This window comes from Hylobates moloch, unplaced genomic scaffold, assembly GCF_009828535.3.
Source record: "Hylobates moloch isolate HMO894 unplaced genomic scaffold, HMol_V3 SCAFFOLD_5, whole genome shotgun sequence".
Classification (NCBI taxonomy): domain Eukaryota; kingdom Metazoa; phylum Chordata; class Mammalia; order Primates; family Hylobatidae; genus Hylobates; species Hylobates moloch.
The window spans coordinates 126,121,139-126,138,346 of NW_026652280.1; the positions used below are offsets into that span (position 1 = coordinate 126,121,139).

Here is a 17,208-nt window from a genome sequence, read left to right on the forward strand (position 1 = left end):
AGCTTCAACCTCTTCTTCTCCACAGGTGACCCCTTTCCATCAGTATAGTGGGCAGAACAACATAAGTGGACCCAGTGGGTAATGGTTAACAGCACAGACTCTGGAGCCAGGTAGCCTAGAGACAGATGCTGACACCACTCTTTCCTAGCTGCGTGGCTATAGGCTACTTTTTTTAATCTGTAAAACGGAGACAATAAGAATACCTCTCTTTGGCTGGGCGCGGTGGCTCATGCCTGTAATCCCAGCACTTTGGGAGGCCCAGGCAGGTGGATCACGAGGTCAGGAGATCGAGACCATCCTGGCTAACAGGGTGAAACCCTGTCTCTACTAAAAATACAAAAAATTAGCCAGGCGTGGTGGCGGGCGCCTGTAGTCCCAGCTACTCGGGAGGTTGAGGCAGGAGAATGGCGTGAACCCGTGAGGCAGAGCTGGCAGTGAGCCACGATTGTGCCACTGCACTCTAGCCTGGACAACAGAGCGAGACTCTATCTCAAAAAAAAAAAAAAAAGCAAAGAAAAAGAATACCTGTCTTTATGAGGATTAAATCAGTGAACATGTGTAAAGTATTTAGAACAGTGCCAGCCCATTCGCAGGTATTATGTAAGCATTTGTTAAGTAATTCAGCATTTTAAGACGTCTCTCCCTTTACACATGAATCAAACACACAAAAAATATGCTCCTCCTGATTCCCTGTGTCTTCTGCACTCACCACCCTATTGTCTTTCCTTCCCTGGACCAGCCAGTTGTACTTTTTGAGTCTCCTACATTTATTTCGCCACTTTGTCACTTTATGTTTATAACTCAACTTCCAATTGACCTCCTGCAATTGGAATTCACTAAATCTGGTCTCACCAAGGGCACGACTTGCAACCTCCTACTTGAATCCATAGTCACTTTTCAGTCGTCATTCACTTGTCACAGGTATTTAGTGTCACCAATTATTCCCTCCTTAAAAGGCTCACTAGAGCTAGAAGACTGGCTCCACACCACCATCTCTTCTGTTTCTCAACCCGGCAATGCAGCCACTCCTCTTCCTCTCTTTTATGCTCCTTTTGTTGGCAAAATCCCTTATACAGGGGTGTACTTAGGCTTCTCTTCTAGGTTCTTCCTGTGATCTCAGGCTTACCATCTATATGCAGTTGATTTTCAAATCTCTGTATCTATCCAGCCAGCTGCCTCTTGGAGATCAGCACTTGGACGAGGCACTAAACTCAGTAAGTTCGATATGTAAATTAGTGTGCCTCCTTCCAAACCTTTCCTACTATCTGAGTTCCTGCTCTTAAAGAATGGTGCCAGCATCCACCCTGTTGCCCAGGTTTGAAACCCAGACTCACTTTTTGGATGTGCCCCCTACCTAAGTCTCCACATCTTACAAATCATCTATTGGCTCTAATATCTTCTAAATCGAATTTCTTCTCCAACAACTGTCACTACCTTCACTAAGTTTATTTTAATTTCTGGCCTAGATTACTGTCTCCAGACTTGCCCTGTCTCCTGCTCACTAAAGCCAGAGTGATCCTTCCAAAACTGATTGGATTCCCTGTCTCCCTGGCTAAAAGCATGTTAATGACTGTCCATTGCCCTAGAGTCAATCCAAATTCTTAACCTAGTAACTAGGGTATCTTGGAGGTCACTTGCACCTGCCACAGAGGTGATTTTTAAAAATTGAGGAATTTTGTGAGCCGATTGTTAAATTGTTGGTAGCTGAAATTCACACCATGGAAATCAGCAGATGTCCCCAGTGCTAGTTAATTAGCATACTTCATCTACCCAGCCTCATCTCTTAATGCTCCCCTGCTGGAATTCTGCTGTTCAGCCAGACTGAACTACTGTCAGTTGTCTCTCACTTCTGCACCCTTATACCACCACTTTCTCTGGAGGGAATCTTCTCTGCTCTCTGCTGGCTGTTTCCCAGTCACCATTTAGGTCTTACATTAGCAGCCACTTCCTCAAAGAGGACTTTTCGGAGGCCCTGCCCTCAAGTTGACCAATGCAACCCTTCTATATACTCACAACATCCTGTGCTACATTAGCTGCTCTCTACATCTGTGACTACTTACACATTGAGGGCTTGCTACTTTCTACACAGTGTAAAAAGAGTTGAAATTCATAACCTTATCTAATCCTTACAGCAATCATATAAGTTGGTTACTATCTTAGATGAAGACTGTTAGGCTAAGATCAGTTGTCATTTGTGCACAGTAACACACCATTTATCAAACGCCTGGTACTTATCTGAGTACATAATACTTACCCATTCATTTGTCTGAATCACTCACTAACCTGTAAGCTCCATGAGGGTAGGGTCTGCCTTTTATACCCAATACTGGCACTTGGTAGACCTTCAACATATGTAGATATTAAATAAATTAACTGTAAAATACCAAAATAACTGCTTGCTATATTCTTATTTTTATTTCCAACTTTTATTTTAAGGTTAGGAGTACATGTGCAGGATGTGCAGGTTTGTTACATAGGTAAACATGTGCCATGATGGTTTGCTGCACAGATCATCCCATCACCCAATTATTAAGCCCAGCATCCATTAACTATTCTTGCTGATTCTCTCCCCTGTCGCCCCCACAATGCCCTCCAGTAGGCTCCAGTGTGTGTTGTTCTCTGCCATGTGTCCATGCGTTCTCACCATTTAGCTCCCACTTGTAAGTGAAAACATGTCATATTTGGTTTTCTCTTCCTGTGTTAGTTTGCTAAGGATAATGGCCTCCAGCTCCATCCGTGTCCCTGCAAAGGACATGATCTTGTTCCTTTCTATGGCTGCATAGTATTCCATGGTGTATATGTACCATATTTTCTGTGTCTAGCCTATCATTGATGGACATTCAGGTTGATTCCATGTCTTTGCTGTTTTAAATAATGCTGCAATGAACATACATGTGCATGCATCTTTATAATAGAATGATTTATATTCCTGTGGGTATATACCCAGTAATGGGATTGCTTGGTCAATTGGTATTTCTGCCTCTAAGTCTTTGAGGAATTGCCACACTGTCTTCCACAATGGCTGAACTAATTTGTACCCTCATCAGCAGTGTAAAAACATTCCTTTTTCTCCCAACTTCACCAGGACCCGTTGTTTTTTGACTTTTTTTAAATTATACTTTAAGTTTTAGGGTACATGTGCACAATGTGCAGGTTTGTTACATATGTATCCATGTGCCATGTTGGTGTGCTGCACCCATTAACTCGTCATTTAGCATTAGGTATATCTCCTAATGCTGTCCATCCCCCCTCCCCCCCACCCCACAACAGGCCCCAGAGTGTGATGTTCCCCTTCCTGTGTCCATGTGTTCTCATTGTTCAATTCCCACCTATAAATGAGAACATGCAGTGTATGGTTTTTTGTCCTTGTGATTGTTTACTGAGAATGATGATTTCCAGTTTCATCCATGTCCCTACAAAGGACATGAACTCATCATTTTTTATGGCTGCATAGTATTCCATGGTGTATATGTGCCACATTTTCTTAATCCAGTCTATTGTTGTTGGACATTTGGGTTGGTTCCAAGTCTTTGCTATTGTGAATAGTGTCGCAGTAAACATACGTGTGTGTGTCTCTTTATAGCAGCATGATTTATAGTCCTTTGGGTATATACCCAGCAATGAGATGGCTGGGTCAAATGGTATTTCTAGTTCCAGATCCCTGAGGAATCGCCACACTGACTTCCACAATGGTTGAACTAGTTTACCGTCCCACCAACAGTGTAAAAGTGTTCCTATTTCTCCACATCCTCTCCAGCGCCCATTGTTTCCTGACTTTTTAATGATCGCCATTCTAACTGGCGTGAGATAGTATCTCATTGTGGTTTTGATTTGCATTTCTCTGATGGCCAGTGATGATGAGCATTTTTTCATGTGTTTTTTGGCTGCATAAATGTCTTCTTTTGAGAAGTGTCTGTTCATGTCCTTTGCCCACTTTTTGATGGGGTTGTTTGTTTTTTTCTTGTAAATTTGTTTGAGTTCATTGTAGATTCTGGATATTAGCCCTTCGTCAGATGAGTAGGTTGAGAAAATTTTCTCCCATTTTGTAGTTGCCTGTTCACTCTGATGGTAGTTTCTATTGCTGTGCAGAAGCTCTTTATTTTAATTAGATCCCATTTGTCAATTTTGGCTTTTGTTGCCATTGCTTCTGATGTTTTAGACATGAAGTCCTTGCCCATGCCTATGTCCTGAATGGTATCGCCTAGGTTTTCTTCTAGGGTTTTTATGGTTTTAGGTCTAACATTTGAGTCTTTAATCCATCTTGAATTAATTTTTGTATAAGGTGTAAGGAAGGGATCCAGTTTCAGCTTTCTACATATGGCTGGCCAGTTTTCCCAGCACCATTTATTAAATAGGGAATCCTTATCCCATTGCTTGTTTTTGTCAGGTTTGTCAAAGATCAGATAGTTGTAGATATGCAGCATTATTTCTGAGGGCTCTGTTCTGTTCCATTGATCTATGTCTCTGTTTAGGTACCAGTACTATGCTGTTTTGGTTACTGTAGCCTTGTAGTATAGTTTGAAGTCAGGTAGCATGATGCCTCCAGCTTTGTTCTTTTGGCTTAGGATTGACTTGGTGATGCGGGCTCTTTTTTGGTTCCATATGAACTTTAAAGTAGTTTTTTCCAATTCTGTGAAGAAAGTCATTGGTAGCTTGATGGGGATGGCATTGAATCTATAAACTACCTTAGGCAGTATGGCCGTTTTCACGATATTGATTCTTCCTACCCATGAGCATAGAATGTTCTTCCATTTGTTTGTATCCTCTTTTATTTCATTGAGCAACGGTTTGTAGTTCTCCTTGAAGAGGTCCTTCACGTCTCTTGTAAGTTGGATTCCTAGGTATTTTATTCTCTTTGAAGCAATTGTGAATGGGAGTTCACTCATGATTTGGCTCTCTGTCTGTTGTTGGTGTACAAGAATACTTGTGATTTTTGTACATTGATTTTGTATCCTGAGACTTTGCTGAAGTTGCTTATCAGCTTAAGGAGATTTTGGGCTGAGACAATGGGGTTTCCTAGATATACAATCATGTCATCTGCCAGCAGGGACAATTTGACTTCCTCTTTTCCTAATTGAATGCCCTTTATTTCCTTCTCCTGCCTGATTGCCCTGGCCAGAACTTCCAACACTATGTTGAATAGGAGTGGTGAGAGAGGGCATCCCTGTCTTGTGCCCGTTTTCAAAGGGAATGCTTCCAGTTTTTGCTCATTCAGTATGATACTGGCTGTGGGTTTGTCATAGATAGCTCTTATTATTTTGAGATACGTCCCATCAATACCTAATTTATTGAGAGTTTTTAGCATGAAGGGTTATTGAATTTTGTCAAAGGCCTTTTCGCATCTATTGAGATAATCATGTGGTTTTTGTCTTTGGTTCTGTTTATATGCTAGATTACATTTATTGATTTGCATATGTTGAATCAGCCTTGCATCCCAGGGATGAAGCCCACTTGATCATGGTGGATAAGCTTTTTGACGTGCTGCTGGATTTGGTTTGCCAGTATTTTACTGAGGATTTTTGCATCAATGTTCATCAAGGATATTGGTCTGAAATTCTCTTTTTTGGTTGTGTCTCTGCCAGGCTTTGGTATCAGGATGATGCTGGCCTCATAAAATGTGTTAGGGAGGATTCCCTCTTTTTCTATTGATTGGAATAGTTTCAGAAGGAATGGTACCAGTTCCTCCTTGTACCTCTGGTAGAATTTGGCTGTGAATCCATCAGGTCCTGGACCCTTTTTGGTTGGTAAGCTATTGATTATTGCCACAATTTCAGAGCCTGTTATTGGTCTATTCAGAGATTCAACTTCTTCCTGGTTTAGTCTTGGGAGGATGTATGTATCGAGGAATTTATCCATTTCTTCTAGATTTTCTAGTTTATTTGCGTAGAGGTGTTTGTAGTATTCTCTGATGGTAGATTGTATTTCTGTGGGATCAGTGGTGATATCCCCTTTATCATTTTTTATTGCATCTATTTGATTCTTCTTTCTTTTCTTCCTTGTTAGTCTTGCTAGCGGTCTATCAATTTTGTTGATCGTTTCAAAAAACCAGCTCCTGGATTCATTAATTTTTGAAGGGTTTTTTGTGTCTCTATTTCCTTCAGTTCTGCTCTGATTTTAGTTATTTCTTGCCTTCTGCTAGCTTTTGAATGTGTTTGCTCTTGCTTTTCTAGTTCTTTTAATTGTGATGTTAGGGTGTCAATTTTGGATCTTTCCTGCTTTCTCTTGTGGGCATTTAGTGCTATAAATTTCCCTCTACACCGTGCTTTGATTGTGTCCTAGAGGTTCCGGTAGGTTGTGTCTTTGTTCTCATTGGTTTCAAAGAACATCTTTATTTCTGCCTTCATTTCGTTATGTACCCAGTAGTCATTCAGGAGCAGGTTGTTCAGTTTCCATGTAGTTGGGTGGTTTTGAGTGAGTTTCTTTTTTTTTTTTTTTGAGACAGAGTCTCACTCTGTTGCCCAGGCTGGAGTGCAGTGGCACCATCTCTGCTCACTGCAAGCTCCGCCTCCCAGGTTCATGCCATTCTCCTGCCTCAGCCTCTCCGAGTAGCTGGGACTACAGGCACCCACCACCACGCCCGGCTAATTTTTGTGTGTGTGTGTGTGTGTGTGTGTGTGTGTTTTTAGTAGAGACCGGGTTTCACCATGGTCTCGATCTCCTGACCTCGTGATCTGCCCGCCTCAGCCTCCCAAAGTGCTGGGATTACAAGCGTGAGCCACTGCACCCGGCCTTGAGTGAGTTTCTTAATCCTGAGTTCCAGTTTGATTGCACTGTGGTCTGAGAGACAGTTTGTCATAATTTCTGTCCTTTTACATTTGCTGAGGAGAGCTTTACTTCCAACTATGTGGTCAATTTTTGAATAGGTGTGGTGTGGTGCTGAAAAAAATGTGTATTCTGTTTATTCGGGGTGGAGAGTTCTGTAGATGTCTATTAGGTCCACTTGGTGCAGAGCTGAGTTCAATTCCAGGGTATCTTGTTAACTTTCTGTCTCGTTGATCTGTCTAATGTTGACAGTGGGATGTTAAAATCTCCCATTATTATTGTGTGGGAGTCTAAGTCTCTTTGTAGGTCACTCAGGACTTGCTTTATGAATCTGGGTGCTCCTGTATTGGGTGCATATATATTTAGGATAGTTAGCTCTTCTTGTTGAATTGATCCCTTTACCATTATGTAATGGCCTTCTTTGTCTCTTTTGATATTTGTTGGTTTAAAGTCTGTTTTATCCGAGACTAGGATTGCAACCCCTGCTTTTTTTTGTTTTCCATTTGCTTGGTAGATCTTCCTCCATCCCTTTATTTTGAGTCTATGTGTGTCTCTGCACGTGAGATGGGTTTCCTGAATACAGCACACTGATGAGTCTTGACTCCCTATCCAATTTGCCAGTCTATGTCTTTTAATTGGAGCATTTAGCCCATTTACATTTAAAGTTAATATTGTTATGTGTGAATTTGATCCTGTCATTGTGATGTTAGCTGGTTATTTTGCTCGTTAGTTGATGCAGTTTCTTCCTAGCCTCAATGGTCTTAACAATTTGGCATGTTTTTGCAGTGGCTGGTACCAGTTGTTCCTTCCCATGTTTAGTGCTTCCTTCAGGAGCTCTTTTAGGGCAGGCCTGGTGGTGACAAAATCTCTCAGCATTTGCTTGTCTGTAAAGTGTTTTATTTCTCCTTCACTTATGAAGCTTAGTTTGGCTGGATTTGAACTTCTGGGTTGAAAATTCTTTCAAGAATGTTGAATATTGGCCCCCACTCTCTTCTGGCTTGTAGAGTTTCTGCTGAGAGATCAGCTGTTAGTCTGATGGGCTTCCCTTTGTGGGTAACCCGACCTTTCTCTCTGGCCGCCCTTAACATTTTTTCCTTCATTTCAACTTTGGTGAATCTGACAATTATGTTTCTTGGGGTTGCTCTTCTCAAGGAGTATCTTTGTGGCATTCTCTGTATTTCCTGAATCTAAATGTTGGCCTGCCTTGCTAGATTGGGGAAGTTCTCCTGGATAATATCTTGCAGAGTGTTTTCCAACTTGGTTCCATTCTCCCTGTCACTTTCAGGCACACCAATCAGACGTAGGTTTGGTCTTTTCACATAGTCCCATATTTCTTGGGACTTTGTTCGTTTCTTTTTATTCTTTTTTCTCTAAACTTCCCTTCTCGCTTCATTTCATTCATTTGATCTTCCATCACTGATACCCTTTCTTCCAGTTGATCTCATCAGCTACTGAGGCTTCTGTATTCTTCACGTAGTTCTCGAAACTTGGCTTTCAGCTCCATCAGCTCCTTTAAGCACTTCCCTGCATTGGTCATTTTAGTTATATATTCGTCTAATTTTTTTTCAAAGTGTTAACTTCTCTGCAATTGGTTTGAATTTCCTCCTGTAGCTCGGAGTAGTTTGATCGTCTGAAGCCTTCTTCCCTCAACTCGTCAAAGTCATTCTCCATCCAGCTTTGTTCTGTTGCTGGTGAAGAACTACGTTCCTTTGGAGGAGGAGAGGTGCTCTGCTTTTTAGAGTTTCCAGTTTTTCTGCTCTGTTTTCTTCCCATCTTTGTAGTTTTTTCTACTTTTGGTCTTTGATGATGGTGGTGTACAGATGGGTTTTTGGTGTGGGTGTCCTTTCTGTTTGTTAGTTTTCTTTCTACCAGACAGGACCCTCAGCTGCAGGTCTGTTGGAGTTTGCTAGAGGTCCACTCCAGACCCTGTTTGCCTGGGTCTCAGCAGCAGTGGCTGCAGATCATTGGATTTTTGTGAACCATAAATTGAGCTGTCTGATCTTTCCTCTGGAAGTTTTGTCTCAGAGAAGTACCCGGCCCAGTGAGGTGTCAGTCTTTCCCTACTGGGGGGTGCCTCCCAGTTAGGCTGCTTGGGGGTCAGGGACCCACTTTAGGAGGCAGTCTGCCCGTTCTCAGATCTCCAGCTGCATGCTGGGAGAACCACTATTCTCTTCAAAGCTGTCAGACAGGGACATTTAAGTCTGCAGACGTTACTGCTGACTTTTTGTTTGTCTGTGCCCTGCCCCCAGAGATGGAGCCTACAGAGACAGGCAGGCCTCCTTGAGCTGTGGTGGGCTCCACCCAGTTCGAGCTTCCTGGCTGCTTTGTTTACCTAAGCAAGCCTGGGCAATGGTGGGCGCCCCTCCCCCAGCCTTGCTGCCACCTTGCAGTTTGATCTCAGACTGCTGTACTAGCAATCAGTGAGATTCCGTGGGCATAGGACCCTCCGAGCCAGGTGCAGGACACAATCTCCTGGTATACCGTTTTCCAAGCCCATTGGAAAAGTGCGGTATTAGGGTGGGAGTGACCCGATTTTCCAGGTGCCATCTGTCACCCCTTTCTTTGACTAGGAAAGGGAACTCCCTGATCCCTTGAGCTTCCTGAGTGAGACAATGCCTCGCCCTGCTTCGGCTCAGCTCGCACACTGTGCGCTAAACCGACTGTTCTGCACCCACTGTTTGGCACTCCCTAGCGAGATGAACCTGGTACCTCAGATGGAAATGCAGAAATCACCTGTCTTCTGTGTTGCTCACACTGGGAGCTGTAGACCGGAGCTCTTCCTATTCGGCCTTCTTGGCTCTCTTTTGACTTTTTAACAGTAGTCATTCTGACTGGTGTAAAATGGTATCTCATTGTGGTTTTGATTTGCATTTATTTAATGATCAGTGATGTTGAGCTTTTTCTCATATGTTTTTTGGCCACATGTATGTTTTCTTTGGAGAAGTATCTGTTTATGTCCTTTGCCCACTTTCTAATGGGATTGTTTGTTTTTTTCTTGTAAATTTAAGTTCCTTATAGATGCTAGATATTAGACATTTGTCAGATGGATAGATTGCAAAAATTTTCTCCCATTCTGTAGGTTGCCTGTTTACTCCGTTCATAGTTTATTTTGCTGTGCAGAAGCTCTTTAGTTTGTTTGTTTATTTATTTATTCATTTAGTTATTTATTTAGATGAAGTCTTGCTCTGTCACCCAGGCTGGAGTGTAGTGGCATGATCTTGGCTCATTGCAACCTCTGCCTCCTCTGTTCAAGTGATTCTTGTGCCTGAACCTCCCAAGTATCTGGGACTACAGGCGCATGCCAACATGCCTGTCTAATTTTTATATTTTTAGTAGAGATGGGGTTTCACCATGTTGGCCAGGCTGATCTTGAACTCACATGATCTTGAAATCAGACCTCAGATGATCTGCCTGCCTTGGTCTCCCAAAGTGCTGGGATTACAGGTGTGAGCCACCATACCTGGCCTCTCTAGTTTAACTAGATCCCATTTGTCAATGTTTACTTTTGTTGCAATTGCTTTTGGCATCTTTGTCATGGAATCTTTGCCCATGCCTAAGTCCTGAATGGTGTTGCCTAGGTTTTCTTCTAGGGTTGTTATAGTTTGAGGTTTTACATGTAAGTCTTCAATTCATCTCAACTTGGTTTTTGTCAAGGATGGTGTAAGGAAGGGGTCCAGCTCAAATTTTCTGCATATGACTAGCCAGTTCTTCCAGCAGCATTTATTAAATAGGGAATCATTTCCCCATTGCTTGTTTTGCCAGGTTTGTCAAAGATCAGACGGTTGTAAGTGTGTAGTCCTATATTTAAGTTCTCTATTTTGTTCTATTGGTCTATGTGTCTGTTCTTGTACCAGTATTCTGCTGTTTTGGTTACTGTAACCCAGTAGTATAGGATTTTTTTTTCTTTTTAACATAAACTCAAGATTTTATTCTCTTCATAATAAAACAAAAGATGATACTTAGAACTGGATCACTTGGTCCTTTCTCTTTTTATCACCTCATAGTTCAAAATGTTTGCATCTTTTAGTAGCCAGTATTCTCTTAGATCTGCAGTTGGGCTGAACACACTCAAGCCTTAGCACAATCTTCTTTGTAGTTTTAGCCTTTTTCTGGAAAATCAGTTTAGTCTGCCCACCATAGCCACTCTGCTTCCTGTCATAATACCACTTTTCCTGGGCATACAGAGAATCCTTGCCCTTCTTGCACTGTGTTACTTTGTGAGATTGGTGCTTGCCACACTTTTTACAGGAAGTCCGGCGGGTCTTAGAAATGTTCACCATGTTTGCAAGAGCACTATCACCACAGAAAGAAAGAGGATGGGCCAGAAATGGAAGTATATAGGTGTAGTATAGTTTGAAGTCGGGTAGTGTAATGCCTTCAGCCTTGGTCTTTTTACTTAGGATTGCCTTGGCTATTCAGGCTCTTTTTTGGTTCCATATGAATTTTGAAACAGTTTTTTTTTTTTAATTCTGTGAAGAATGTCATTGGTAGTTTCATGGGGATAGCATTGAATCTATAAATTGCTTTGGGCAGTATGGCCATTTTCACAATACTGATTCTTCCTATCCATGAGCATGGACTGTTTTCTATTTGTGTGTGTGTGCATCCTCTGATTTCTTTGAGCACTGGTTTCTAGTTATCCTTATAGAGGTCCATCACTTCCCTTGTTAGCTTTTTTTTTTTTTGAGACGAAGTCTCGCTCTGTCGCCCAGGCTGGAGTGCAGTGGTGCAATCTCGGCTCACTACAATCTCCGCCTCCCAGGTTCATGCCATTCTCCTGCCTCAGCCTCTCCGAGTAGCTGGGACTACAGGCACCCACCACCATGCCCGGCTAATTTGTTTGTATTTTTAGTAGAGACGGGGTTTCACTGTGGTCTTGATCTCCTGACCTTGTGATCCACCCGCCTCGGCCTCCCAAAATGCTGGGATTACAAGTGTGAGCCACTGCACCTGGCCTGTGTATTTTATTCTTTTTTGTGGCAATCGTGAATGGGAGTTCATTCATGATTTGGCTCTTGGCTTGCCTGTTGTTAGTGTATAGGAATGCTAACAATTTTTGCACATTGATTTATATCTGGAGACTGCTGAAGTTGCTTATCAGCTTAAGAAGCTTTTAGGCTGAGATGATGGGGTTTTCTAGATACAGCATGTCATCTGGCAAACAAAGATAGTTTGACTTCCTCTCTTCCTATTTTAATATCTTTTATTTATTTCTCTTGCCTGATTTTCCTGACCAGAACTTCCAATACTATGTTGAATCGGTGAGAGAGGGCAAACTTATCTTGTGCCATTTTCAAGGGGAATGCCTCCAGCTTTTGCCCATTTGGTATGATATTGGCTGTGGGTTTGTCATAGATGGCTCTTATTAATTTGGGTTATGTTCCTTAAATACCTATTTTATTGAGAGTTTCTAAGATGAAGGATGTTGAATTTTATTGAAGGCCTTTGTTGCATCTATTGAGATAATCATGTGGTTTTTGTCTTTAGCATTGTTTATGTGAGGAATTGCATTGATTGAGTTGCACATATTAAACCTGTCTTGCATCCTGGGGATGAAGTCTGCTTGATTCTGGTAGATAAGCTTTTTGATATGCTGCTAAATTGAGTTTGCCAATATTTTGTTCAGGATTTTTGCATTGATGTTAATCAAGGATATTGGCCTGAAATTTTGTTGTTGTTGTATCTCTGCCAGGTTTTTGTATCAGTGTGATGCTGGCCTCATAGAATGAGTTAGGGAGGAGTCCCTCCTTTTCAATCTTTTGGAATAGGTTTAGTAGAAAGGTGCCAGGTCTCCTTTTTACCTCTGGTAGAATTCAGTTGTGAATCTATCTGGTCCTTGGCTTTTTTGGTTGATAGGCTCTTTATTACTGCCTCAGTTTCAAAACTTATTATTGGTCCATTTAGGGATTCAATTTCTTCCTAGTTCAGTCTTGGAAGGTTGTATGTGTCCAGGAATTTATTCATTTTTTTCTAGATTTTCTAGTTTATGTGCATAGAGGTGTTTATAGTATTCTCTGATGGTTGTTTGTATTTCTGCAGAGTCAGTGGTAATATCCCCTTTATCATTTCTGATTGTGTTTACTTGAATTTTCTCTCTTTTCTTCTTTATTTTTCTACCTAGTGGTCTATCTATTTTATTAATTTTTTCAAAAAACCACCTCCTGTATTCATTGATCTTTGGACAGATTTTTCACGTCTCTATCTCCTTCAGTTTACTTCTGATCTTGGTTATTTCTTGCCTTCTGCTAGCTTTGGGGTTTGTTTGCTCTCAATTCTCCAGTTCTCTTAGTTGTGATATTAGGTTGCTAACTTGACATCTTTCTAGCTTTTTGCTGTGGGTATTTAGTGCTATAAATTTCCCTCTTAACACTGCTTTAGCTGCATCCCTGAGATTCTGGTATGTTGTGTCTTTGTTCTCATTCATTTCAAAGAACTTCTTGATTTCTGCCTTAATTTCATTATTTACTCAAAAGTCATTCAGGAGCAGGTTGTTCAATTTCCATGTACTTATGTGGTTTTGAGTGAATTTCTTAATTTTGAGTTCTAATTTGATTGTGCTGTGGTCCAAGAGACTGTTTGTTATGATTTCAGTTATTTTGCATTTGCTAAGAAGTATTTTACTTCTGATTATGTGATCAATTCTAGAATAAAGGTCACATGGCAATGAGAATGTATATTCTGTTGTTATTGGGTGGAGAGTTCCATAGATATCTATCAGGTCCACTTGATCCAGAGCAGAGTTCAGGTCCTAAATATTTTGTTAATTTTCTGTCTTTATGATCTGTCTACTATTGTCAGTGGGGTGTTAAAGTCTTCCACTATTATTGTGTGGGAGTCTCTCTCTTTGAAGTTCTCTAAGAACTTGCTTTATGAATCTGGGTGCCTCTGTATTAAATGCTTATATTTAGGTATATCTAGGATAGTTAGCTCTTCTTGTTGAACTGAACCCTTTACCATTATGTAATGCCCTTTTTTGTCTTTTTCTATTTTTTTGGTTTAAAGTCTGTTTTGTCAGAAACTAGGATTGCAACCCCTGCTTTTTTCTGTTTTCCATTTGCTAGGTACATTTTCCTCCATCCCTTTATTTTGAGCCTATGTGTGTCTTTGCATATGAGATGGCTCTCTTAAAGACAGCATATCAGTGGGTCTTGGTTCTTAATCCAGCTTCCCATTCTGTGTCTTTTAATTGGTGCATTTAGCTCATTTATATTTAAGGTTAGTATTATTATGTGTCAATTTGATTCAGTCATCATGATATTAGCTGGTTATTTTACAGACTTACTTATGTGGTTGCTTCATATTGTCACTGGTCTGTGTACTTTTTGCACAGACCAGGGTGCAGATTGTCACTGGTCTCTGTGTTTTTGTAGCAGCTGCTAATGGTTTTTCCTTTCCATATTTAGTGCTTCCTTCAGGAGCTCTTGTAAGGCAGGTCTGGTGGTAGCAAATTCCCACAGCATTTGCTTGCCTGAAAAGAGTCTTATTTCTCCATGGCTTATGAATTAGTTCAGCCAGATATGAAGTTCTGGGTTGGAAATTCTTTTTCTTTAAGAATTTTGAATATTGGTCCCCAATCTCTTCAGGCTTGTAGGGTTTCCACTATTAGTCTGATGGACTTCCCTTTGTAGGTGACCTTGCCTTTCTCTCTGGCTGCCTTTAACATTTTTTTTTTTTTCATTTTGACCTTGGAGAGTCTAAAGATTAAGTGTCTTGGGGATGACCCTGTGGAGTATCTTACTAGGGTTCTCTGCATTTCCTGAGTTTGAATGTTGGCCTGTCTAGCTAAGTTGGGGAAGTTCTCCCAGGTGATATCCTGAAATATGTTTTCCAAATTGGTTCCATTCTCCATATCTCTTTCAGGTAGCCCAATCAGGTAGCATAGATTTGGTCTCTTTACATAATCCCATATTTCTTGGAGATTTCATTCATTCCTTTTTATTCTTTTCTCTCTATTCTTATCTGTCTGTCTAATTTCAGAAAGACAGTCTTCAAGCTCTGAGATTCTTTCCTCTGCTTGGTCTGTTCTGCTATTAATACTCGTGATTGCATTGTGAAGTTCTTGTAGTGTGTTTTTCAGCTCTATCATGTCAGTATGTTCCTTACTATACTAGCTATTTTGGCTGTCAACTCCTGCATTGTTTTATCATGTTTCTTAGCTTCTTTGCATTGGGTTACAACATGCTCCTTTAGCTCAACAAAGTTTGTTTTTATCCACATTCTGAAGCCTACCTCTGTCATTTCAGCCAGCTCAGCCTCAGCCCAGTTCTGAGCCCCTGCTGGAGAAGTGTTGTGATCATTTGGAGGAAAGGAGAAACTCTGCTTTTTTGAGTTTTCAGTGGTTTTGTGCTGACTTTTTCTCATCTTTGTGGGTTTATCTACCTTTGATCTTTAAGGTTGCTGACTTTGGATGGGGTTTTTCTGGGGTTTGCTGTTGTTTTGGCTTTTTTCTTTTAACAGTCTGGCCACTCTTCTGTAGGACTGCTGTGATTTTGCTAAGGGTCTGCTTCAGACCGTAATTGTCTCAGTTTTTCCAGTACCTGGAGGTATCACCTGTGAAGGCTGCGAAACAGTAAATATGGTAGCCTGCCCCTTTCTCTCAATGTTCTGTCCCAGGAGGGTACTGACTTGTTGCATGCCTGAATGCACCTGTAGGAGGTGGCCGGAGACCCCAGTTGGAAGATCTCACCCCATCAGGAGGAACAGGACCAGGAACCTACTTAAAAGAGCAGTCTCAGTCTGGCTGCATTTTGTAGAGCAGCTATGCTGTGTTGAGGATCTCTTCAGCCCCTGACTGGTTTGGGATCCCCAAGGCCTGCAGGCTGGACTGGCTGAGATGCCCAAACAGCCAAGTTGGTGGCCTGCCCCACCCCCCAGGACCTCCATCCCAGGGGGAAATTAGAACTCTGTCAGTAGTAGAACATAGGTGGGGTTGCTGGGGGTCCCCTGACTGGGAGGACCCACCCAGTGAGAAGGAGTGAGTCCAGATCCTGTTTATCGATGCAGTTTGGCCATGCCTCGGCACCATAGCCATGTTGTGCTGGGGAACTGCCTCTGCCCCATTGTTGGCTTGAACTAAGCCCATAAGCTGGAATGACTGAGTCATCCAAACAAACAAAGTTGCAACTCCCCACCCTGGCACTCCATCCAAGGGAGCGAGCAGAGCTCTGTCCATAGAATAAGGGCAGGCAGGGGTAGCTGAAGGTCCCAACTGGGAGGTCCCGCCCAGTGAGGAGGAATGAATCAGGGTTCTGATCAAAGAAGCAATCTTGTCACATTCTGTGCTGTGCTGGGACCCTTCCTTATCAGGACCATTTGAACTCTCTAAAGCCCGTGGGCTGGAATGGCTGAGTCTACCAAACAGCAGAGATGGTGGCCCACCTCTACCCCCCAGGCCTCCATTCTGTCTCAGGCAGGCTCCACCCTGTTGCCGGTGGCTAGCTGGAATTCCAAGCCAGTGGTTCTTATCTTGTGAAGTACCATGGAAGTGGGGCCCACAGACCAATGCTTCTCAGCCCCCTGGATTTAGCCCCCTTCCTAGGGGTATGTACGGACCTCCTATCTTGCTGAGGATCCTGAGCAAAGTATGTAAAGCTCCTGGGTCTCTGTGTGTGCCTGAGCAGCTAATCTGCTAAAATTTCACACAGTTCTGTGTGTTGGACCCAAGGCCTTGGTGGTGTGGACTCACGAGGGGATCATGATTGGAGGGTTGCAAAGATCCGTAGGAGGAGCGTGGTTCCCTGGGGTCACACGTTTACTCACTGCTTCTCTCAGCTAGAGGTAGGGATTCCTGTGGCTCTATGTCACTCCCAGGTGGGCCATCATCCTGCCCTGCTTTTCTTTCTTCTCAGTAAGTTGAGTTGATTTCCTCATCAGTACCAATGCGAATACCTGGATATTTCAATTGAAGGTGCTGTATTCACTCGGCCCTTTCATTCTTTTCCTTGAGAGCTACACACCACAGCTGCTTCTACTCAGCCATCCTGGACCCCTCCCCACCCCGAATTTTACATTATAACATTCACAACTTTTTTCCCAACATCATATTAATATTCATAAATTCTCTAGAAGCTTATAAATAATGCTGACTAGAAAATTTACCCACTAATCTCCGTAAGTAGCTGGTACAAGACTTCTTTTTCAGGAAACAGCAATCAAGAGTACACTCTAAATAGTTGTTAGACAGATCTCCCTTGATGACTTACATCCACCCCCATCAAGGCTTAGGGGCTGGGACTTCTAAAAGCTTTGGCTTCTTGAGGCTCCATAAGATACTGGAGCTCTTTTTCAGTGTTTTGGGTTAAGTTGTGATTTCTCCATGACTACTGCTGAGACTCAATTGATGTTTTCTCATAGTTCCAAACAGCAGAAATCGTTTTGAAATTAAATCAGGGACAAGGGTTTTATGAACCTGAGGCCTTTCACTTTGCTGTTCCAGTCTTTGGGTTG

General features: G+C 42.1%; 1 protein-coding gene across 1 annotated transcript; it reads right to left on the reverse strand.

Moving 5' to 3' along the window:
* Positions 1-10,760: 10,760 nt before the first annotated feature.
* Positions 10,761-11,042, reverse strand: LOC116468373 (large ribosomal subunit protein eL42-like). The gene has a single exon (XM_032151975.1). It carries the CDS (start codon positions 11,040-11,042, stop codon positions 10,761-10,763), a length of 282 nt encoding a protein of 93 aa, XP_032007866.1.
* Positions 11,043-17,208: the final 6,166 nt, after the last annotated feature.

Bases quoted from the DNA above. Each gene is read 5' to 3' on its own strand.
- LOC116468373 (XM_032151975.1), bottom strand. From the start codon at position 11,042: ATGGTGAACATTTCTAAGACCCGCCGGACTTCCTGTAAAAAGTGTGGC.